Below are 26,423 nucleotides of genomic sequence, written 5' to 3' on the forward strand. Positions count from 1 at the left end.
ATGCGAACGGATACCCGGATGTTAATCGGCGCGGCGTCCAGTGCGCAGCTGCAGGCCGGACTGACTGAGGTGAGCAAAACAAACCCAAACATGTACAAACATACACAACATATTTCAAGTTAGCATCAACATGCATATGTATATATGTCACATAATCTATTAGACTGATGTTTGAAGGCTATCTTTGTTATTTTGCCAACGTAATCTGAAGTATCTTAGTTGTTATGTTTTCATCGAAATCCACTGAATAATTAAATGTATAGGAGCCGTATATCAACTTATGTGACACGGAATGATACAAGTAACACTATTATACCCGCTTTAAGTGCTATTAAACGATTTCCTTGCGGTTAAATGGCTGTGTGTAAATGCGCCATAATTAGCACGTTAGCTTGGTAAGTTTATGCAGGAAGATGAATAAAACATCTTTACGGCAAAAAAACACAAATGATTCCGAGTGATCATAGTTCATTTCAAGTAGCACATTGGTCTTTAAAGTACATTAAATAAATAATATCATAGTATGGTCATATTTTAGCACCATGATAAATATCATTGTACTTTGATATATTGCCTTGCTAACAAAACTACTTTGCTAACATTTCCATTAAGTTGTAAAAAACGGTATTTTTTAACGTTCTTTGAACTTTTAAAATGTCCCTATTAAATGTTTTAAAACGTTCTTTGTGTCATACGAACGTTAATTGAACGTTCCATTTTATTATTCTGCAGGCATTATTGGAATGTTACTTTTCGAATGTTCTCTGAACGTTCTAAAACAACGTTCTAAATAAATAAATCCATAAATGATGTATAAATAACGTTTTTGTGCTGACGCTTTGAGAACATTATTAAAAAACCTTATAGCATGAACAAGTGTTCTATCATTGTTACTGGAAGACCATTAGCTAAGTTTTGTGAACCTCCCCTTCCCTGTTATCTGGGTATACAATCAATGTAATGTTGTGTTTATGTAAGAAAGTTTGTGAATATTATCATAAGGACATAATAGAATAAAATCTTTACTGCTATATCTCTGGGCTGTTGGAAATCGCTGAAGTTGCAGCTTTACGACTTGTATGGCATAAACACAGGACATAAACAAGGTGTATATAACAGGCCACCGTTAAAAAAAATGTGCTGCACAATGAACCCGTGTTGAGTGAGTGTGTGTCGATCACAGGAACAGGAAGGGAGAAGCAGTTCATGGAAGACAGTCACCATAAGACAGGAGACCGCAGTCATCCGGAGGTGTGTGTGAGACTAGCTTCATCTCGAAATCACACACTAGCTATATATTACTGTACAGACATCTGATGAACACTTTGTTTTTATTACAGGACACTGAAGACGGCTCAAAAGGTTGGTATTGGAGACACACGCACTACATGCAGAATCTATAAATCAAATCATAGTCATATCGTCAGCGATACACGATTATCGGTGGCGGGTGGAGATGGGGATTGCAATAGTTTACTTATTTGATCATTAATTTACATATTTACTTGTTTATTTACTCATTCATTTAATTATTGATTGTGGGAAATGAGAATCTTTTACTATCAGTTGATGACGAAACATGTCATGTTGAAATATTACATAGAAATATTTCACTCAAAAGGCGAGCTTGTGGATATCGCACACAATTTGCAAACTGTGTTGCTCATGAGTTAGGCTCCTTACACACTGAGTCCGAAGTGATCGCATGCGTTTTTTCGTATTCGTCACTCGGTTGCGCTGAATTGTCAAAACGCCTCTTAAAATGCTTACTACGGATGCGAAAAATGCAGAAAATCGTGCCCGATCCCAAAAATGCTATGACGGACGGAAGTTTCGGAGGCAGTGTGTAAATGTGACCGTGTTTATTTTTTAACATGCGAGAATTTCGGACTGAAAGTGAAAGTGAAAGCAAACACGGACTGAGCTTTTGGCATCTGACGCTGCATTAACGGCACATTGATTCTCTCGGACACGACGAGAGCTGAATCTACATCAGTGCTGATAACGACATATCAGTTATCTTGAACCAATAATTCTTGTCAAACAAGTTTTGCTTTAAGTCGGCGTTTGAAGCTGCTTTTGATTTTGTGATGATTGTGCTGTGTTCGGCCATTACACCTCTATAATCTTTGTAATAATAGTAATCATTATTAATAATAATAATTTGTATCTTTATTAGTCTCTTTAAATGTTTTGTTTATGTGCTATGGAAACAAAACAGTGTTGACTGACAACCATTGTCATCTTAAACAACAACTATAACAAGATGTGTGTCTTGTATAACAAGCACTCTTGACAGTTTGTCAGTGGATCACCTTGCAATTCAGTTTTGATGTGGGATGAAGTTTGTAGTCGGTTTTAAAAACATTTTCAATGAGTCCTCTTCAATCCTCAGATGCAAGTCGGTGTTATGTGGTGATGTTGTTATAACAATTAGGGAAGGCAAATTAATTGTTGGTCCTAATATTTATTTGATAATAATACGAGCATAATAATAATAATAAGTTAATGTTTTAAAGGGAAAATGAGCCAATTGTCCTCTTGATATCTTCAAAGGACTGTCGTCGATATACAACACTATCGGCACAACACTAATGCATCTACGAAACTCTCGAATACACAAATCTGAAGCCGTCACATACATAAGCATTCAGAAGTTTGGGGTCAGTAAGATTAATGTTTTTGAAAGAAGTCTCTTCTGATCACCAAGGCTGCATTTATTTGATTAAATCTACAAAAAAACTGTAATATTGTGAAATAATTTTAAAAAAGCTGTTTTCTACGTGAATATATAGTAAAGTGTAATTTATTCCTGTGATCAAAGCTGAATTTTCAGCATCATTACTCCAGTCTTCAGTGTCACATGATCCTTCAGAAATCACTCTAATATGAGGATTTGATGCTCAAGAAACATTCATGATTATTATGAATGTTGAAAACAGTTTTTTTTTACATTTTTAATTACAGGATTCTTTGATGAATAGAACGTTCAAAAGAACAGCATTTATCTGAAATATAATCTTTTGTAACATTAAACACTACCGTTCAAAAGTTTGGAGTCAGTAAGAATTTTTATTAATTTTTTTGGGGCAAAAGAAATAAAAGATAAAGACCAAGGATGAATTAAAGTGATCAAAAGTTAAAGTCATTTATAATGTCACGAAAGATTATATTTCAAATAAATGCTGTTCTTTTGAACTTTCTATTCATTAGAGAATCCTGAAAAACAAACAAACATCTTTCAACATTAATAATAATGAATGTTTTTTGAGCATCAAACTAAGTATCATATTAGAAGGATTTCTGAAGGAATATGTGACACTGAAGACTGGAGTACTGATTTGATCACAGGAATAAATTACAGTGTCAAATATATTACAATAGAAAACAGTTCTTTTTGTATTTATTAATCAAATAAATGCAGCCTTGGTGAGCAGAAGAGACTTATTTAAAAAACATTAAAAATCTTACCAATCCAAATCTTCTGACTGGTGGTGTATATTGTGTTTTGGTACATTAGTACAGGGGTTCCCAAACTTTTCCATGCCAAGGCCCCCCAAATACCACTAGGTTCTGGCCAAGGCCCCCCGTATTGAACCCATCGACAATACTACGGCACGGCACATGTAGAAATAAATAAATAAAACATCTAGGTGAACATCAGATTATGTGATGGTGTTTGATACCAGCCAATCAGAAAGATGAGATGCACCGATTACAATTTTCAAGGCAGATTCCGATTTTTCATTGAGTTTGACCTGCCGATACAGATTTAAGCCGATTCTGATTTCATTTTTTCTAACCACTTTACAGCACACACAAATATTTATTTTATATATATATATATATATATATATATATATATATATATATATATATATATATATATATATATAATAAAACACCACTTTTACCCAAACTGGTTAATAAAAACAAGTTTAAATGGATACATTCTCTATAAATATTTTTGTCTTCATTTTCTCTTCTGACATAGCCTACTCCTTGTTAAAACACACTATACATGCAAATTATGTGCATTTTTTTGAGTGAAATCATATTTATTTTGTCCATCAAAAGTGTGCTTTCACTTTAACTGAGCGTGAGCAGCGCTACAAAAATAGACTCTGCGTCGAAACCCTCCGCTTCACTGCTGCTCATGCGACGCTCCTGCTTGACGCTCACGCGCTGCTCCAGCTCGCGGTGTGAATGCACTCACTGAACATGCACGCCTAAAAAAATTCGCGCTGCTCACGCGCCGCTCGCGATCTGAAACGGCCGTAATTCACAAGGTTTCCTACATGTGCGTTCTGTGTGCATGTGTGATGTTGATGTTGCGCGATGTTATTCATGCGGCGCCCGAGTGCATTTGAATCGGCATATGTCAGACTGAAAATCATGTGAAAATCGGCCAATTCTTGTCATTAGCCGATCAATCAGATATCAGATGGGCTATAAAACAAATTATTATAATGTTTTTTCATAACAATACTCATATTAGCAAATATTTATTTTTTAACGTTTTTTAACTTTTTTTTTTCAACTTGCTGCGGCCCCCCTGGCGGCCCCCCAGGGGGCCGCGGCCCCCACTTTGAAAACCCCTGCATTAGTACACAGTCTTGTGTTTTTATTAGTGATTCACCGAAATTAAACCAAAACCCAAATGAACGTGTTTTATTTATCCAACAACTGAAACCAAAAATAAAGTTTGGTTGATTAGGTAATTGAACTCAGTGTGGTGTCGTATTCAAATAAACCCATTTTATTTTTTTGCTGTTTCGGCTCAATATTTTCGGTTGCCAAAAATTTTGTGCATCACTATCACTTTTCTGACTCTCAAATATGTTTTGCTTAGAATCAAATGCTGTGTTGTGATTAATTTGGGAGCTGATTGGTTTCGTTCATGGTTTGAAACTCTTTTATGAAGAATTGTTGACATATATGCGAATAAGCAGGCGCTGTTGCACTTTCCTACAAGTTTCTAAATGTCGTAATCATTTGTTAAAGGTATAGCGGAGGATTTTTTACTTCCGGGTGGATCACCTATACTATTGGTCCTCCTAATTGTCAATCATTCTGGTGAATCAATCAAACTTATTCAAAAAGTGGAGAGGGCAGGTCTTATCTAAAATTTGGAAAGATCCTCCACTATACCTTTAACAAACAAGTATTCTTTACTTCAATGAGTTCATCGTTTCTGTCTTAGCAGAATTTTGACATTTAATGCCACTTGAGACCTTTGAGGATTTGTAGAATTAATTTTGAGACGTGCAGTAGGGCTGTCAAATAAAAATTCGAATTTCGAATATTCGTCGAATCAAAACAAAACGGTGCGGCTGCGTTGTTAATTTGAAAAAAGGTGGGAAAAGGCTTCCAGCTGACTAAAACCCTCTCAGTTGATGACTAAAATTGTGCAGTGACATGCTTGACCAAACCTGCACATCAGTCAGAGCTGAGTGTGTGTTCATCAGCTGAAAACATTGTCAACAAAAAGCGCTCAGATCCAGTTGACGTACAATATGTAGTGAGTAGAAGTAGATTGTTTCTGAATGGCAGTTTGCTGTTTTGTGTTGTAGTACGCTTCTGTTGAAGCGTGTTTTCTCAGGTTACTGATACTTACAGTTTTATGCGCGATTGTAACCTAATTTTCTTTGCATGCACATTAAGCAAATTATATTTTATTTAAGAACAATTGTTTTAAAAGTAAATGCACTTAAAGTGAGTGTCATTTCATTTCAATAAAAGATGCCATGCTTGATTTGGTTTATATTGGCTTCTTGCACTCACGTGCGCCCTCTTGTGGGCACAGGAGACAATACAGTACTTTTTTCCTCTGAAATTAAAGGGATAGTTCAGCCAAAAATGAAAATTAGCCCATGATTCACTCACCTTCAAGTCATTCTAGGTGTATTTGGCCGGGAGCTAGTTATTTTACTTTGTAAAGTATTATATATGGATATTTTTCTTACTCAAACACTTTATTAACCCCCTGGAGCCGTGTGGAGTTCGTTTATGATGGATAGATGCACTTTTATGGACTTCAAAACAGAAACAGCCATTCACTGCCATTATAAGGCTTTGAAGAGCCAAGACATTGTTTAATATAACTCCGATTGTATTCGTCTGAAAGAAGTAAGTCATATACACCTAGGATGACTTGAGGGTGAGTAAATCATGGGCTAATTTTCATTTTTGGGGGGAATTATCCCTTAAGTTTTGCCTCCAGAATTAAAATTTTGCTAATATTTAAGAAAGAAATTTGAATGAAGCTTTTCAGCCATTTTGACAGCCCTACCATCCTGTGCTATGTGCTTAATTTCTTCTTAACCCCTCATGTCAGAAACGGGCTCCTCTCCGTCTGCGGCATCTTTCAGCACGCTCACCTGTGCCTCATCAGGACCCAGTCCCACCGAAACACCCTCCCCCTGTCCTGTTGTCGGGGGTTCGTTGGGCCCCCCTGAGGGAGGGAACAATGCAAAGCGGGCCGCTGTGGCCGACGGACAGCCCCCCCCCGCGGTGTCCCAGCGCCCCATGCCCCGCGAGGTGCCCCCGCGCTTCCGCAACACGCCGGAGCCAAAGGTGCTACTGAAGAGGGGCCAGCCGCCACTGTCCTGCATGCTGCTGGGGGGCGCGAACGGAGCGGACAGCTCGTCCCGACTTCCCCTGCAGGAGCACGCTGAAGCCTCAGGTGGGTCCAGCTAAAACTATTGGGACAGTTCACACAGAACGGTGTTTAATCATCTGGTGCTCTTCGCGTGTTGTTCAAAAATGGCCGAAATTTATTTTCTTATCTCAAGGAATTTACTATGTTTTAGTACGATAATCTATTTTTTTTTCATATTGTGTATTTTTAGAAGATTTTATGGTACTAAATTATATTCACGCTGTATTTATAATCCATTTATTCACATTTTTGAGCATAGACCTGAAAATAAAATTTTCAACTTAAACTGTCGTAAATCTTGAATGCTTTAGAGCAACAGACTTAATTTTGATCTCTTTTCAAAGACGACACATGGCAGATTATTGCTGAAGTGAAAGACGTTTTAAAAATTTAATGTAAAAAAGGTTACAGAATTTTACATTTGTTGTGAAAATTAAAAAAAAATTTATATGAAATAAAAATTTTCAAAAACGTTTTACTCTAAAACTGAGAAAATCAAAGCCATACATCTAAACAAGTTGTGTTTAAAATTTGAGCTTGATACCTCCAAAAATTAGCTTTCAGTAAGATTTTGTTTTGCCGCAGTACCAAAAGTTTTCACTAGATACATTTCGTCTCCCATTAATGTCCAATTCGCTTATTTTTCACCTCGAGGAGCACAAAGTGTGGCTGTTTTTCAGGACCATTTAACCTGTTCGAATCATGTCCATGTTTTTTTTGTGGGTGTGTGTTCACATAGCAAGTGCCAAAACCTTTATCAAGTTTCGTACCATTCCGATGAGAAAAAAAAAAGTACAATTTGACTGAAGAGCACTATGGTAAAATGTATTCAACAGAGCTGAGAGAGTCTTATATGGGTGGAACTGCATGCATGTAAATCTGCCTGCATGAATGATTTTTAGAATTCTATAATTGGCAGGATTCAAATTTCTTAGAGACCTGCAGTTTTTTTTTTTTGTGGACTGGGAACAGATTTTGTGTAGGCCGAATATCATGCCAATGATGACAGCTTTTTTTTTTTTTTTTTTAATTGCATCAACTTCACATTTACAAGATTTATTGCAAAAAAAAGAAATTCATCTTGCCATTACATTTATGCTTTGTAAGTCTGTTTACAAAGTTTAAAATATACAGTTGTTTTATTATTATTATTATTATTATTTTTTTTACCTTAACTAAGACCAAGGTTAGAGTGTTAATTCAAACCAACTCGAAAACAGAGTTTTCGAGAATATACGATTTTAAACATGTTTAATTTACACAATACCATTCAAAAGTTTTAAAGATCTTTTATGTTATTATAAGTTTCAATATATTAGGTCTTCATGAAACTGTGGTGGTACAGTCACATGATCCTTCAGAAATTATTCTAATATGCTGATTTGCTGCTCAAGAAATACCTAATTAATTATTGATTTTTTTTGTGTGTGTGTTCTGATGTTTGTTTTTCCTCTTTCAGATCATACGGTAGATTCAGTTTCTCTGCACTCATCGTCTGACGCCTCTGCCACTCCCACTTATGCAAATTACACATGGGGGCTTGGCTCAGAAGGTCAACCCTCTGCTCAGGGAATGGACAAGGATAATCCTGACGTAGAGAAATGGCCAAGACCGGAAGAACATTGGAATAGTGATCAGACCCCACAGTCTGCCAGGTTAGGAATGGATGAGTCTGCCGCCCTGGGAATGAACAGTTCTTCTCAACTCTCTGAATATGCAGAAGCCAGTGTGGCAGGAGGTGCATCCTCACAGTCTGAGAATAAAGAGTCTGTTAAAGGAGTCAATCAACATTTAAATTCCAAGGTGTCGTCACCTTCTGGAGACCTGGAGCGCACTCAAAACTACAACCCTGATGACCCCGATAGAGCGTCTTCAGGTCGAGATCTCTTAACTCACACTGCCTCTGAGGAATCTCCTCCTGCACCCTTGAGTCCAGCCAATGCGCTGTACCAGACTCTTTGCAAGAACAAAGAGCCCACTACTGGGGATTGGGCTGGACCAAATGATGGTGGAGATGTTAGAGTCTCCAGTGCGGATTTGTGGGATACAGGACAAGACCCTGTTGGGAAGAGCAGTAATGCAGTAGGTGGAAGTTCAGGCGATGGCACTGGCATCTCTCAGGGAAAGTGGGATGAAGAAACAGTAGGTTCAAACAAACAGGCAGCTACAGGATGGACCTCAAACTTAGCAGTTGGAGCATCAAAAGAGGATGGGAGAGAGATCTCTGAGGTAAGAATGGATAGTTTACAGGACTCTTCAATGCTTGCAAACAGTGTGGTATCAAGAGAAGACAATCAGAAAGCAGGAGATGGCTGGAATGGGTCAGAGAAAGAATCGACCGGTAAAGAAAGCAATGAAGATGGGAAGCAAGCCCACAATCTGGTTCAAAGTCCCTCCGGACGTCAGGCCCTTCACCCAGAAGAAGCCTTGCAGAGCATGATCAATCACACTAACCTGGATCCTAAAGTGCTGTGCAACACGGGATGGGGTAAGACCCAGATCAAGCAGAACGTTGCCTGGGATTTCGAGGGCGACAGTGGGAGGAACGTTGGTTGGGATGCTGAAGCCCACACTGACCGAAGTAAAGAGGGCCGGAGGAATGCAGGTGATCTTTCCAGCTCCAAAATGCAGAAGCAGGAGGTTAGACAGGTGGGTCGAACTCAAGGGTGGACAGGACATGGAGAAACAAGTGTTGGGATTGGTCGCAAAGGGAGTGGTTGGGGAGAAGACCAGGAGGTTGAAGATACAGGCAGGAGGGAAGGAAAGGAGTGGAAACAGGGTGGTGGAAGTGAGTGGACGCCATTGCCTGAGGGTGGAGGCTGGAAGGAAGAGAGAGGCAGTGACAGCAAGAATCAGGATGAGGACATCCCTGAAGAGTCGGGACAGCGGAGTGGAGGCTGGGGAGGTAACGGGGGCGGCAGTGTCAAACCGCACCAGGGATGGGGCGAGAAGCTTCTTCCATCACCGATACCAAACAAACAAACAGCACTTAAAACCCAAAATCAACAACCGCAGCAGCAATCGCAGACCCAGCAGCAAATGCCGGGATATCCAAAGGCCTTGCAGGACAGGGGTCGTCCAGGAGAGCTGGATGACCAGGGCAAAGGATCCGGGTGGAGCTGTGGGCCAATCCCTCAGATGCCTTCAGTTGTAGAGCCGAGTGGGTGGGATGAACCCTCGCCTCAGTCCATCAGCCGGAAGATTGAAATCGATGATGGCACGTCTGCATGGGGCGATCCGTCACGCTACAGCAACAAGAACGTCAATCTGTGGGATAAGAACAGCGCACCGGCCCAACAGCAGTCGTCTGGAAGACCGCCTGGAACCGCATCGAAGAACTCGGGTAAGAAGGCAGCAGTTCATATTGAGTCGATTAAACCATTTTGAACCAGAAACAACCCTTTCATTGAAACATTTACACTTTCTAGCTCCTGCAACATGGGCACGCAGCAGTGGTCCCACCGAACCATCTGTGGACAGTGCCTCGGCTTCTTGGGGAAAATCGTTTGATGCACCAAGTGGCTGGGGGGAATCGAGTGAGCCAGCGAAAGGTGGAGGATGGGGAAACTCCCATTCCCATTCTGTTAAGCCTGGTAATAGCCTATCCAAGTACACATGCCCTTTACATTCTGCCAATCCTGCGGTTTTCCCATGGAATGTTGCCATGTGTTAAAGATGTGACATTTGCACAAATAATTTTTGACAGAAATATTTGACTGAATATTTCGTTTTAATATTGGTATAAAATGAATTGGGTAGAGTAAGGAGATTTTTTTTTTTAGCTCTTTTATGAAAACTTAAAGGAAAACTGTAACTTTAATTGCAACTAGTGTAAATCTAAGTATAATGTTCTTGACTATTTGTTGCATTAACGGGAACAAGGTGGAACACTTCCACTGTGTAATTTGTGCTAATTTTCATATACATTCTCTTCAGGTTCAAAGTCTATGCAAGAGGGATGGGGTGATGAAAGCTCAAATGCATCCCGTCACTCCAGCTGGGAGGAAGAGGATGGTGGTGGTGGTGTTGGTGTTTGGGGAAATCGGGGATCCCAAAGTAACACGTACAACTCTGGAGGCGGCTGGGGGCAAGGCCAGGGGACCAGGAGACTCAACACTAAGGTATGTTTAAGCTCTTCATAGCCAGATCTTTTGACCTCACCAAGACTAAAGGAAAACATTTGACTCCTAAGAAGCACAAACCTTAACATTCCCAACCCTCTCTCCTTTGGTTTGTCCCCCAGAGCCCTCTTAAAGGTAACAGTGGGGACTCGTGGGCATCTCCTGTGACTCGGCAGTTCTCAAACATGGGCGTTACGGTAAGCTAGTCCTTGCCTCTGTGTTGATTTGCTCTTGTGTGATGCTGCAGAGCTGTATAAATATGCTGATTGTTTATGTCAGGATGAAGACTCCAGTATGGGTCACGATAGACATGACAGGAGAGGAATGAATGACGGTGAGATGCGGAGAGGCGGCAGGACTGGGGGAGCTTATCGCTCACAGACTTCCAAAGAGATGCCATGTGGGGAGACCGGACCTTACCTGGACAAGGTACTGAGACTCTTCCAACGCCATCTTCACTGAAGGAGAAAGAAAATTGTATTTAATAACAGAGATCGCATGACATATACAGTCATGGTCAAAATTGATGGCACCCCTGATAAATATGATAAAAAATGGCTGTAAAAATAAATCTGCATTGTTTATCCTTTTGATCTTTCATTCAAAAATTTCACAAAAATATAACCTTTCATTGAAGTAAAATAATTGAAATTGGGGGGTAAATCACATTATAAAATAAATGTTTTTCTCCAAAACACGCTGGCCATAATTGTTGGCACCCCTAGAATTTTTTATGAGAAAAATATCTGTGAAGTATATTCCCATTAATATTTACCTTTTTTAGCACACCAGGGTGACTAGGAACATGAAATTGTCCAGCTATAACTTCTTGTTTCACAGGAGTTTAAATATGAGGAAACACAAAGGCCAAATTCCCTTAATCATCCATCACAATGAGTAAAACCAAAGAATATAGTTCTGATGTGCAGCAAAAGATTGTTGAGCTTCACAAATTAGAAAGTGGCTGTAGGAAAATATCTAAAGAATTGAAAATCCCCATTTTGACCATCAGGGCAATAATTAAGAAGTTATAATCAACTAAAGATGTTACGAATCTGCCAGGAAGAGGACGTGTGTCTATATTGTCTTAATGCACGGTGAGGAGGAAAGTTTGAGTGGCCAAAGACTCTTCAAGGATCACAGATGGAGAATTGCAGAGATTAGTTGAGTCTTGGGGTCAGAAAGCCTAAAAAAAATGTATCAAACAACCCCTACATCCCCACATGTTGTTTGGGAGGGTTTCAAGAAAAATGCTCCTCGCTCCTCCAAAATCTTCCATCAGGACAACGATCCAAAACAAACATCAAAATCAACACAAACATGGGTAACTGAGCACAAAATGAAGCTTCTGCCATGACCGTCACAGTTCCCTGACCTGAACCATATAGAAAATGAGTGGCTGAACTGAAGAGAAGAAGCACCAACATGAACTTGTGAATCTGAAGGATCTGGAGAGATTCTGTCAGGAGGAATGGTCTCTGATCTCTTGTCAGGTGTTCTTCAAACTCATCAGGCATTATAGGAGAAAAATCAGATCTGTTATCTTGGCAAAAGGAGGTTGCAGAAAGTATTTAATAACAGGGTGCCAACAATTATGGCCAGCGTGTTTTGGAGAAAAACATTTATTTCATAATGTGATTTACCCCCCACTTTCAATTCTTTTACTTCAATGAAAGGTTAGATTTTTGTGAATTTTTTGAATGAAAGATCAAAAGGATAAACAATGCAGATTTATTTTTACAGCCATTTTTTATCATATTTATCAGGGGTGCCATCAATTTTGACCATGACTGTAAATGCATAAACCCTCTTGAGAAGGAAGAGCAACTGAACTTGTTCCAGGCCTAAGTGACCCTCGAGCAACTTGAGGTTTTGATATCAAATTTGACCCCAATTATTTTCTTGGTGTATGCCACTGGTCTTATTTTTGATTTATTTATTTATTTTAGTCCACATATTGTAAATCATTCATCCATGCATACCCAATCTTTAAACAAAATGTCTTAACTTGCTCTTCTCGTGATAAAATTTGACAAGCAGTTTCAGTTGGAAATGCATCATAATACGGAAATCCATTGTAGCTTGTTTTTTTTTTTTATATGGACTAAGGCTGCATCTGAAATTGCATACTTGAGTAGGTATTTTGAATATGTAATTACTACACATCCGATAAAAATAAGTTTGTTCTATATTGTTTTAATGTGTGTTGTCTGGATGTACTACTAGCATCAGTTGCCATTCATAACTCCTCTCCTGTGGCCTCATGGGGTTCAGAATATCGCCTGTCGTATTAGGTAATCAGTGTACTTTTTGCCTACTCTTTTATGAGTACTGTGAATTCATGCTACTCGTCCGAAATGTTTTTAATCTACTGTATAGTCGGGAAGTATGCGATTTCAAATGCAGCCTAAGTACCTTTTAGATACCTTTGTTTAGGGTGCTTTTGGGAAAGGTCCTAAGTACCTTTCTCAAGGCCAAGGGTACAATAGGTAGATTTTCTCAGACTTGAAAAAACCTTCTAAAGCCCTAATCTTGATCTCTTCTTTGCTGTTGTTTTGAAGGTCGGGGGTCATAATATGTATGGCAGTGGTGGGATTCCTCCAATGAGAGGGATGCATCAGGCTGGTGTGCACCCCTTAAACCCTTCCCCCGGGATACGAGCACAAGTGCCTCCCCAGTTCCTGCCACCTCAGGTCAGTTTGTGTTTTTGGTTTTAGCATTTTAATAAATGGACGTTTATTATTAGCTCACGGTTCCTCCATGTTTCGGCAGGTTCCTGGGCCGATGCTGAAGCCAATGGCGCCCCCTGGTGGGGGGATGTTCCCTCCACAACTCTCCCCCCAGCAAATCGCCATGCTCAGCGGCATTCATCCACACATGCAGCAGTTCCAGCTGGTATGATTCATATTTTGGCCCTGCAAAATAACATAGGTTTAAAAAGCGTTATTTTAACGTTTTATATGCGTTCCTTGTCCCAGGCCTGTCAGCTTATTCTGCAACAACAACAACAACAGCAACAGCAGCAGTTTCTGAATCAGAGGAAGTTTCCTCCTCCTGTAAGACAACAGCACGACCCGCAGCAGGTACAGCGTTACCCCTCACACAGATACTGTATTAGCACAGCGCCCCCTGCTGAATTATCCAAAGAACTGCATAGCGCCCTCTACTGACCCTATAAAGCCTGCTGGATCATATTTGAAATGCAAATGTCTAAGGCCTCTAAATTAACATGATCAAAACTTTGCTGAAAAACCTACATGCCTTCTGTCGTCTGATTGATAGTTTAGACTTGTTTAGCAAGTAAAAGGCGTTTAGTATAATTGTACAAACGTCCACCTTATGTGTGTGCACATTGCTGCACTGATTTTTATCAAGTACACGTAAGGTTAGCTTTTATATTGTTAGTAATATTTCAGGATGAACACTCACTGGACTGAAGCAACTGAGGTTTACTAGATTATCCAGATATAATTTTTTAGTAGATATAGAGTGATTACTGATATTAATATGCATTTTTTTATTAATTCATTTCATCCTAATTTTTGTCCATATAAATATCAGCAACTGCACCAAATTGCATGTTTTTGCTCAGTATTTCTCACTATATGAACAATAAAAGCCTGATGTATTGAATATGATATATAATCATATTCAATATTTAAAGGTTTTTTTCAGGCATTATATTAAGGTTTCAATCAAAATAGATTTTGTGCCTATTATTTAATACATCAGGCTTAACAGGGGTAAATAACTGACGACTGACTAACTGCACTTAATTTAGTGAAAAATTTACTAAACACATTTTAATTTGTTTTTTCCCCCTTTATAAAATATCTAAAATCTATTGGAGATGAATTCACTTGAGAAGCAACACTTCATTAGATATTCAGACCTGTTTCCATAGTTTGTGTCTTTAATACGACTGTATTTGTCTTCCTGCACAGGCAGATTTTTTACACCTATTTTATGTATAAGCAAGTCTGCCAGTGCATTAAGACAAAATAACTGTATATTGAAGATGGAAAAAGTATATGAAGTTTTAATACCATAGTGTTGCTTGTAAAAATAAATGTATTATGTTTTAAGGATTTTTAGATATCTGAACTGGAATGCAAGACAAAAAAAAATTAAGAATATATATTTTGCAGAGACAGAATTGCACATTGTTTTCATGCTAAGTCTCTTTCACTAAGGTGTGTTTTCTTCATAGTTGGCGCGGATCATGGCTATCCTACAGCAGCAGCAGGGGGTCGGAGGGCCCAAACTCTCGCCGTCCCCCATGGGAGGACACGTCCCCAAACACCCAGACGCACACCTCCATCATCTGGGCATGAACGCTCACAAGCAGCCTGATGTGCCAATGCATTCGGCCATGGGAGGATCTGAGATGCACAGCAAAGCTGCAGCTGGCTTCACAGGTGAGGACCGGTCAGACTTCTTTAACTGGAAAGTGTGTTTTATGGGAATGTCCTGCTTTAAATTAGAATTTGCAATGGTTTCAATCCTTCCCTCGAGTCGGAAATTGGAATTTTTTTGTGAAATATTTTTAAAAATTGAGTGTTGTGTCCAAGACCCCATGACTTTTGTCGCACTTGAACCATGTAATCACACACAAAAAAATAATGAATTTGAGCAGTTTTGTGGTTGAAATAAAAAAAAAAGGAACAAATCCTTCCCTCGCGGGTCAATTTGAGTGTGAGGAATGCTTTAGTACACATAGACAAACCTAAAAATGCTCAAAACTTTACCAAACAACTATTTTATAATGTCTACATGTGTATCTGAATGCGTACTGAAGAGAAACTGACTCTCTAAACTAACTTTAGGACTTTAGTACCCAGTGGACCAGCTCATATGCACCATTTAGAGCTATACGGCCATCTAGTGGCTAGAGTCATGAAATATCATGTTATCAGACAAGACACCCAATATAAGATATTTTGAGCTGAATTAAAAGGTTTAGGCATGAAATTGTGAGTTATTTTGAATTTAAGTTGAAATAATGTGAGGAATGTGCTTCTAAATTACTATTTATTATTTATTTATGAAATCTAGTCATTTTAAAGGTAAATAAAATAAAAAAGAACAAAAAATCTCCAAACAAATCGCATTTAAAAATTGAAAAAAATATTATCAAAATGAAATAAAATAAGCTTTCTAGACAAAAATAAAAAATGTAAAATAGTTTTAGGGCTTCGACCAGCGAGGGGAGGATTTGTTACAAAACGCCAACACGAGGTTGAGAAATTTCGTAAGTAAATTTTCATCTGCCTGTGTCAGGTTTTGCGAGCGGATCTGATCTGGACTCTATGATGAGTTCTCCTGCTGGATTGAAGGATGGAGGTGGGGCTCAGTCTCGATTTAAGTGGATGATGGATGGGAACAGTCTGACGCCCTCCCCGCCGGAGCAAACACTACACAACGGTACAATACTACATACACATGAGCCCTGTGATTCACTCTTAAACGGAACAGCGGAATCCAGTCATACAAATAGAGTTTACTGAATGTCACAGAATTCTGCATGAATAATTCAAGCGCTGTGCACTTGATCACCTGATGATCTGGATCTTCACTACAGCCTGCCAAAATAAACGCTCGGTTTAACTTTAAAGAAATGATGACAGACGTTTTAATGTTGTACAGTACAGTGCACTTCATTCACAGAGTGAATAGGGTGTTCGCAGATCCTTAATTTTTTTTTAATGTCTCAAATTCCTTAAAGTAAAAATAGTCCTTGTCTTAAATCCACTTTTTAAATGACTTAAAAATGCAACCAAACTGACACAGTTGTAAAGATTTTCCCTCGTTGCTTTTTGAAATCGTAAAGTCTAATTATAATTATGCTTGCTTATTAACTATATTACTCTTTTTACATTACTATGTGTATCCTTCAGTCATTAAAACGGAATGCAGAATAAATTAAACGGAACACACTGACACAGAATTTGTGGGAAATAAGCTGATGTCACGGGTCCCTGTGAATGTGTGTTAACTCAGTGTGTGTGTGTGTTCAGGGCCGGTGAAGCTGCCCGGCAGTGGCTCGTTCTCTCAGTTTGACGTGTTGGGCGGCGGTTGGCACAGAAGCACAGCTGGGAAAATGGACACGCCTCCTGTAAACCCCACCTGGCCTCCAGGTAACTCTCTTTATTACTGACTCCCCTGCTTTGAATCAGTCAAATTACTTCAGCTGTCTTGACTTTGTTCACATCGGATTCATAGGCATTTCTACACTACCATTCAAAACAGATTTTTTTTAAAGTTTTTTAAGTCTCTTCTGCTCACCAAGGCTCAGTTTATTTGATGAAAAATACATTAAAAACAGTGAAATATAAAAATTTAAAATATCTGTTTTCTTTGAAGCATTCTAATGTGATGATCAAAAAGCATTTCTGATTATTATCAGTTTTGAGCAGAACAGATGAACCTCAAACTGCTTGACGTTTACAAAACCCCTGGGAAGTGGTTTCAGTCTGAATAGTATAGTACTATATAGTGCTATTTTTTGTACAACTGGCTTGACAGGAGTTATTCAGTTAAAATCGTTCTTTTAAAAGAGCCTGTCTCAGATGCAATGGTCTTTTCCCATTATAAAAATGAAAAAATCCCATTATAGACCATAAGAGTAAGTCAGTCGCAAATGTCTAGTTGGGTTGATGTAGCAAGACAGTCTTCATAAACTGTGTATCGTCTGTATTATTACTTCCTCATCATTGCATTGCTTTACTTGATGTCTGATATTATATGAAAGGGTTGTCACAGGTCTTTGAAAAGCCTTAAATTTGATGTTAAAGACCCTGCAGATCACATGTATTTACTGTCTGTCTCAGAGTTTCAGCCGGGCGTCCCGTGGAAGGGCGTTCAGAGCCCTGAGCCCGAGCCTGACCCCTACATGACCCCTGCAGGAATGATGGGATCCGCCGTGCTCGCTGACACCGAACATCATCTGCTGCAAGACAACACAGGTGCGGAGTCAGAGAGGGTTCGCCTTAACCTGGCCTCGTCTGCAGACGCGCACTCATGTGTCGTATTTACCATGTTTGAGCGGATATGTTTGACCCATATTAAGTGTTTTGATTCAAATGTACCAGATAGACTAGAGATTGACCAGCACCAACTGTATGTTTGGCTTTTCTCTCAAAAATATGACGGATTTTCTGATTTTTTGAAGCATCACTTACAAAAGCACTCTGCCAGGTCTCCCACACTAATGAAAAACTTGGAATTTGGTATTAAGTTTAATTTAAAAATGTGTTTCAAAAGTTTAAATACAGAATTGTTATTATTATGTAACTTAAAATTCTATATAAAATAAAATAGAAAATATATATTTTATATAGTTTAAAAAATAGTATTAGTTTTTTTTATATATAATTTGCCCTGTAAGGCCTAACATGAAATAATTTTCATATATTCCAATAGCCCAATGCTGATATTTATATGGACAAAAGGATGAAAATCTGATGCTTGTGATATAAATCAATGAGATCTTTATAATAGTATAGCAGATGATTACATAAAATGCCTATATTATAAATATCCATATCTGCCAATAATGTCTTAGTAGGATGATATATAAATGCTTAGTTTTATGATCAAAGCTCTGTAGTTTTAACGTCCCCCTGTGGTCAATAATTTATCCCTTAACTCTTTGATCACCAAACTAACATATTTAAAGGTTGTTTTCCTTGAAAATAGTTTATTTGTGCCTTAAAATATATCTTGAATGCAACTCTACACACCCGTGCCTCATTTAGTATACATGGTTCTATGAATATGCGAATGAGCCCCGCCTCCACTCACTCGCAGCAGCTCAGAGATCCACTCGTTGACGATCACACGTTGATCACGTTTGGTTCACTGCAGTTTTAAGGAGAAAATACTCAGCAATGGTGTTGACTTATGAATTTACACATGGTTTGACATTATAGTATTATTGACAAGTATATATATATATATATATATATATATATATATATATATAATATATGTATATATATATATATATATATATATATATATATATATATATATATATATATATATATATATATATATATAAATAAATAAAAACATATACATGTAAACAACATTAAAACTTGATTTTCACCACAGGGGAACTTTAAAACATATAATGCAGTACAATTTAATAATGATTGATAGATGAACTAATAAACCTTCCTCAAAAGCCTGATGATCATAATTTATACTCGTGAATTTTCTATAAAATGATGTCTGGATAATCAAGTAAACAAAAGTTCCTTCAGTCCAGTTAAAAGTTAGAAATAAATAAAAGTTATTCTAATGTTAAAGGGATAGTTTGCCCAAAAATGAAAATTCTGTCATCATTTACTCACCCTCAAGTTGTTTCAAACCTGTATGAAAATAAATGAAATTCATACAGGTTTGAAACAACTTGAGGGTGAGTAAATGATGACAGAATTTTCATTTTTGGGCAAACTATCCCTTTAACTTGATAAAAATCAGTGCAGATTTCACAGCGAAGAGACACAAGCTGAAAGTGGATGTTTGTACAATCACACTAAAAGACCTTTTAATATATATTTTAGATGTTGATCATGTAGAGGCCTTATAAATGTGACTTGCTGTGCCTAAATAAGTCTGACTCTGTGTGTTTTCCAGGGTCAAACTCTCTGAGCACCTGTATGCCTTCACCCGGTGCCTGGCCGTACAGTGCCTCAGAAACGCCCCTCTCTGCACACGGGACAGGTAACGCCTCAAAACCATCCCAACTATGTTTATTAAAGTCCCCCTGTGGTGAAAATCAAGTTATTTTTTTTATATTGTTTATATTTCTGTGTGGTGTTTTTTAATATGCTTTAAGACCAACCATGTGTAAAAACATAAGCCAACACCATTGCTGACTATTTTCTCCTTAAAACGGCAGCGAACCAAAAACACGGTTTCTGACGTCACAAACTACCTTGTAACCAATCAACCTGTGATCGTCAACGAGTGGATTTCAATTATTTTGGTGATCAAAGATGAGTTTTAAAGGTGCATTGTGTAATATTTAGGAGGATCTGTTGACAGAAATGCAATATCATACACATAACTATGTTTTCAGTGTTGTATAAATACCTTTCTTAATGACCCATTATATTCTAGATGCACTAGATGTTGCTAAAAATTACACATTGCTTTTTTAAAGGTGCTGTATGTAACCTTTTCACTCTACTACAGCATAAAAATAATCGAGGAAACATGCTAAGTGCACATACTCGTTTCTCTGAAAAACACTTCTACAGCCAGTTGTGTTACTTCGAAATGTGCGTTTCCAGACTGGAATGTTTGTTATTGTTTTGGTCTGTGATACTGCACGTTACCAATTTGCCATTTTTCATTGTCCATTGCACCCGCTCCTGTTGCGCGTGCTCAAACTGGTGACCTGTGTGAGCGCCGCCCAGTCTGAGGAGCAGGAGGCGTGAGAAACGACGATCTCCGATATTTTGAATTCGACTGCAGTACCTATTTCGACCACTAGATGTCATTCTTACAGACTGCACCTTTAAGGGATGAAATTCCAGGGGGACTTTAAGCCTTTTGAATTGCTAAGACAGCTGGTAATATTTCAATAACGTTTCCAGCTAAATACTCCGAGATGAAGTCCAGTTGGCCGCCGGAGCCCATTGGACACGGCAAGTCGTGGCGGACCAATCGGAGCGCTTCTCACCTGCCCCGTCCCCCGCCGGGCCTCAGCAGTCAGAAGCAGGCGTGGTTGGGGGAGGGGCCTCGGATGCCCCGGGCCTGGGGAGGCGGAGCCAGCGGCCCGGATTCGCCCTTTAAATCAGGTACTGCAGACACACACAATCATCATACGCGAGCAACGGACCCGCGTGAAGCTCAACCTGTTCATGTTCATCGTGTTCTTCAGAGTGGAGCGACGGAGGAGCGTCGGCGGGAAAATCATGGCTGTTACTGAGGAACCTCACGCCACAGGTACAGCGGAGTTTATTCGGTCAAAAATACAGTGGAAACTGGGAAATATTATCGCAATGTCAAACAGCTGTTCTCTATGTGAATGTGTTAAACTCACAGACTGTAAACAAAATATGGACGTAGTGTGTGACGTCAACGTAGTGTTTCTGAAGAGCTTTTTTGGGCGGAGCCGGCCGTCGCCAAACAAAATGGGCAAAGATGCGGATTAGCTGAGGTGATGTGACGCTAACAGACAGCAGACAAACGTCTAGTAGTGACATCAGCGGCAATCCACCTGTCACTCAAATGGCCATGCCCTTAATTATGCAGAACTTTAAGGCTTAATATAATTTAAACGGATGAGTTATAAAAAAATTCACCCCCTCACGGTTGTCATGAAGGGCAAAATTAGCTATATAGAGCAAAACCACTTTTTGCACCAGGCTTTTTTTTTTCTGCTTTAAAGTTGGCCATTTTAACATGGGGGTCTATGGGATTGACTCTCTTCTGCAGCCGGTCTCTAGTGGCCAGTCGATGAATTGCAGTTCCATGTTGGATACGAGAGAGACCAGAAGGCCGCTTGGTTAAACTGTAATTTATTCCTGTGATCAAAGGAATAAAAAAAATAATAAAAAAACATCATTACTCCAGTCTTCAGTGTCACATGATCCTTCAGAAATCATTCTGATATGATGATTTCTGAGTGATGATGTTCAAAATTCAGCTTTGATCACAGGAATAAATAAATAAATATTTTCTATATATTCACATAGAAAACAACTTTTTTACATAGTTATACTATTTCACTGTTTTTCCTGTATTTTTGATCAATAAATAAATGCAGCCTTGGTGAGCAGAAGAGGCTTCTTTCACAAACATTAAATAAATCTCACTGACCCCAAACTTTTTTAGCGACAGTGTGTCTCTGAATCAGTTGGCGCTTCATGCGAATCAGTTTGAAGATGTTTGACTGTATTTTTAGTGTATTTGTCAGTATGTTTACAGTTAGGCACCACAGTTGAGGTGTGTTCACGTGTGTGCAGATCGACGGCTCGACACTGAAGACCATCTGTCTGCAGCACGGCCCCCTGCTGACCTTTCACCTCGGCTTGACGCAAGGCAGCGCTCTGATCCGCTACAGCAGCCCTCATGAGGCCGCCAAAGCCCAGAGCGCACTGCATATGTGAGTCTCGCACACACACACACACACACACACACACACACACACACACTCACTCACTCACTCACTCACTCACTCACTCACTCACTCACTCACTCACTCACTCACATACATGCACTCACACACACACTCACTCACTCACTCACTCACATACATGCACTCACACACACACACTCAATCACTCACTCACTGACACTCACACACATACACACACACACACTCACTCACTCACTCACTGACACACTCACTCACTCACTGACACTCACACACACACACTCACTCTCTCACACTCTCACTCACTCACTGACTCACTCTCTCACTCACACTCTTACTCACTCATACACTCACTGACACATTCACACACACACACTCACTCACTCACACTCACTCACACACACTCTCACTCACACTCTTACTCACTCACTCACACTCACTCACTCACACTCACTCACTCACTGATACATTCACACACACTCTCACTCACTCACACACTCTTACTCTCACAGTAATTTAATTAAATTTTCTACATGAAGTGACTTTGATCTTGTGTTCATGTTCAGGTGCGTTCTGGGAAACACCACCATCGTGGCGGAGTTCATGAGCGAGGAGGACGTCATGCGTTACTTCACACATTCCCAGAGCGCCGGGGGGGCGGGGCCAGCGGAGGGTTCGTCTGACTCCGCCCCTCGAGAGGGCGAGAGGCCCGCGGTCGGGGGTGCGGGTGGAGACTGGCAGGGGCTCGACGTGTCCACTGGATCCGAAACGCCAGGACTTGCCCTCCTTAGCCAATGGAGCAACAGCACCGGGGAGGGGGCGGGGAAAGGGGTCTGGGGGGGCGTGGCTCCCGGTTACCACGGCGGCAGCCTATGGGGCGCTCCTCAGTTAGAGGACGGCTCAGCCGGGTTGTTGCCAGGCAACCTGCTTGGAGGCGGGACTGACAGTTTGTGATTGACAGTAATTGAGAAACTGGTACATGGAGTTTAAAGTGTGTCGTAATGGCATCATACTGCAAAAATAATGATCGTTACCAAACATGTGGAAGCCCAACGCTTTATTATAATTTTTCCGTGAAGTTTTCGCAAAGACAAGGAATGAACCTCATGAAAACATCTTAGTGTAACCCGAAACAAGAATTTTGCCCTGTGACATTGTTTGTAATGAAAATCAATCATCTAATTCTCATTACCATAATATATTTGGACGTTTCATGGTTCTACATCGTAATTATTCCCAAATGTTTTTTTTTTTTTTTTTTTTTTGCTGTATTATATTTTGTACATACAGCAATAGTTTATTTTAACGTAATTAATTAATTAAAATGTATACTAAAAATAATAGTATTTAAATCAAGCATAAATTAAAGGCAGCATAAACGAATACCACCGTGATGGATAAAATGGCTAGCTGAATGATGTCACATCGCAAAACAAAGTATGTATGCATCAATCACATATCTATATGAAAACTTAAGCATATTCTCGAGGTATATTTTGATTAACTGAGTGAAAAACAAGTCATCTAACGCACGGCTTCTGTATGTCGTCATTGTTTTTGCAGTTGTTTCTGGTGGAGCTGATTTCACACGCCGCAGCTTTAAGACAAGCACACACACACACACTCACATCCAGAGCTGCATTTCCACACACACACTGGACGTGTTGACAGGCTTTCATATCCAGTGAGATGTTAAACACACACATACACACACACACAGGTGCAGTGCGAGCGCAGTGGGATTTGCTTACAGACATTCTCGTCATTGCCAGAGTTAAGCTATCATGTATTTGAATGCAGGGACTGTTTCTAAAGGCCTTCTTTCACACACACTGCTCAACTTGAACAGCCGATGTAAATTTGATGTTGCGCTGGCACAGTTTTAATGCTTCGACAGTGGATTTCTTAAGTTCGTTCGAGCGCGAGAGCATTTGAAGCCGGTCGATGCGTGAAACTCGCCCAAAACAGGCCACATTTCACTCCAGAATCAAGTCAAAATCAAAAGAAAAACTATTTTTAGGACCAGTTTACAAATTGTGATGTTATTTTCGTGATGATTGAGGACATTTACTCTCACATTCTCATTATTGTAATGCAAATGGTTGTCAGTTATATTTAACAGTGACGGTAATATTTACTATATTGCAGTGAAAAATACTGGTATCATGATGCATAGACACTTTAAATAATTAAAATAATGACATTTTTCTGCAAGATACTAATGAGAATTTGGGAAGAAGTGTTTAATAGTTGCAAAACTATCGTTTGCTTGAGCGTGATGTTTCGTTCGCGCAAGAGTATTTGAAGCTGGTAAGATGCGTAAAACTCGTGAACATTTTAAAGAAAACAGCCTATTTTTTTTTTTATATTTTCATATGGAAGCTGGTTTCCACCATGGAATAAAAAAAAGGTAATTGTGACTTTATCTCACTATTCAAACTTTTTTTTTTTCCTCAGAACTGCGATAGATGCATACATTTGCAACTGCGTTTTAAAAAGTAAATTGTGACTTTATAACTCGTAATTGAGTTTACATCACCATTATGAGTCAGAATTGAGGGATATAAATTCGCAATTGCAAAAAAAGTCAGAATTGCGGGATGTAAACTCGCAATGGTGAGAAAAAAAGTTTAAATTCTAAGATGAAAAAGTCGCAATTGTGGAAAAAAGTCAGATTTGAGGGATACAAATTCGTAATTGCGAAAAAAGTCAGAATTGCGGGATGTAAACTCGCAATAGCGAGAAAAAAAGTATAAATTGTAAGATGAAAAGTTGCAATTGTGGAAAAAAGTCAGATTTGAGGGATACAAATTCGTAATTGCGAAACAAGTCAGAATTGTGGGATGTAAACTCGCAATAGCGAGGAAAAAAAGTATAAATTGTAAGATGAAAAGTCGCAATTATGGAAAAAAGTCAAAATTGTGGGATGTAAACTCGCAATAGCCAGAAAAAATGTGAGAATGAAAAGTGAAGAGAATTTTTTTAAATTATTATTATTTAATTATTATTTTTTTTTAATTGCGAGTTTATACCGTGCTATTCTAAATTATTTCTGGCTTTTGCAAGTTTATACCCTACAATTAAGAATTTTTTTCGCCGCTATTTTTTTAGCGAGAAAAAAAGTCATTGTATAATATAAACACAATTGTGAGATAAAAAATTGTGATTACCTTTAAGTTTTTTTATTCTGTGGTGGAAAAAAAGCTTCCGTGTTTTCTCGACTGTGATGTACTCGCACATTTTCATTGTGACGCAAAAAGTTGTTTTTGCAATCCTTGTTATTCTCGATGGCGAATCTCGTTACATTCTCACTACTTTAACGGTAGTAGTTACTATATCACAACGATAAGTTCTGTAATGCAATCAGATTCGATTTAAATCCACTAGTTTCATGATGCATAAACACTTTACAGTTTAAATAAAGCAATTTTGTTAGAAATGAGCAATAGTCGCCATAGAAACTATCATCATGATGATAAACGTTTTACGCGGTCCTAAAAACAGCATTACATTTTCCTCACACAAAACGTAATTTCCTCGCGATCCCGGCGTGAAATGTTGCGACGTTTTGCGAGATTCGCGCAGATTCTGTTTCTTTTCTATCGAGCGCGGCGGCGTTCCTGTGAATTTTGTGCAACTTAAACGCATCTGTACTCGTACTGACCTTCCACTGTTCCCTTCTTTATCTGTTCGTCAGGTTTGCTGTTACATTTATACGATTCGTACGCTGTTTTTTGCTATGGCATATACCAGTTATCTTCAGAGACTTTCAAGTGTGTTGGACGGACTGACGGCGTCTATAATGCGTGTATGTGTGCACTTTACTGTTTTTGTCTGTGTTTGTGTGCGGCTGTACATTGTTAACTGTGCACTATACACTGCTGGTTGTGTTTTACAAACGTTGGCATTAGCGGGTTTCTGCGATTGGCGTTTCTTTGGTTGTTTTTTAAGCGTACTCATGTAGCCTTTTTGTATTGGCTGAACTGCAATAATAATGATTCTACAAGCATTTTTAAGACACAAACGTGTGACGGCGTTTCTGCCAAACTTATCCGCCTGTCCAGAGTTTACAAACAGCTGAAAGACATGTGTTTATATGTGTCTGTATTGTTGTTTTTGTTTTAAATTAAGACTTTAACACTCCTTTCAGTGTTTAATTTTTTTGAGATTTTACAGAGGAAGAAAAAGTGAAGAGTTTATTTAAATAAAAGTGACATATGCAGCTGTTATGAAGATTTTTTTTTGTGGTTTCTGGACTCTTATTTTGTCGCTAAACAAAACCCGTCAGTGTGTTTAGAGGGAAGTTTACAGGTTATAATTGTATTTCCAGTTCCTTTTATTATTATCTGGGTAACACTTAGTTTACAATGAGGTCCTAATTAGCAATATATTTTTACAGCTTTTTTTAACCTTTGTTGATTTTAGTTAATAAAATGTTTGTTAGTTCACACTGCGTTAAATGTTGAGATTATAACATTAATAAAGATCACTAGTATTGTTAATTGTTATTTTTTGTGTTAACGTTAAA

At 38.8% G+C, this 26,423-nt stretch overlaps 1 protein-coding gene across 2 annotated transcripts; it reads left to right on the forward strand.

The window, feature by feature from the left end:
• Positions 1-26,124, forward strand: tnrc6bb.1 (trinucleotide repeat containing adaptor 6Bb.1). 2 transcript variants are annotated; one of them, XM_084102153.1, is made up of 21 exons: positions 1-69; positions 1,184-1,251; positions 1,341-1,362; positions 6,338-6,685; positions 8,121-10,004; positions 10,090-10,254; positions 10,598-10,782; positions 10,905-10,979; positions 11,062-11,211; positions 13,344-13,475; positions 13,555-13,677; positions 13,761-13,865; positions 14,993-15,200; positions 16,063-16,206; positions 16,800-16,919; positions 17,613-17,747; positions 19,426-19,512; positions 20,391-20,594; positions 20,678-20,742; positions 21,765-21,904; positions 22,462-26,124. In XM_084102153.1, exons 2-21 carry the CDS (start codon positions 1,207-1,209, stop codon positions 22,847-22,849), a joined length of 4,725 nt encoding a protein of 1,574 aa, XP_083958279.1. In that variant the 5' UTR covers positions 1-69; positions 1,184-1,206; the 3' UTR covers positions 22,850-26,124. The 2 variants fall into 2 exon arrangements, with proteins under 2 accessions (XP_083958279.1, XP_083958280.1); XM_084102154.1 differs by lacking the exon at positions 19,426-19,512.
• Positions 26,125-26,423: the final 299 nt, after the last annotated feature.

This window comes from Abramis brama (genome assembly GCF_963993115.1).
Source record: "Abramis brama genome assembly, chromosome: 1".
Classification (NCBI taxonomy): Eukaryota; Metazoa; Chordata; class Actinopteri; order Cypriniformes; family Leuciscidae; genus Abramis; species Abramis brama.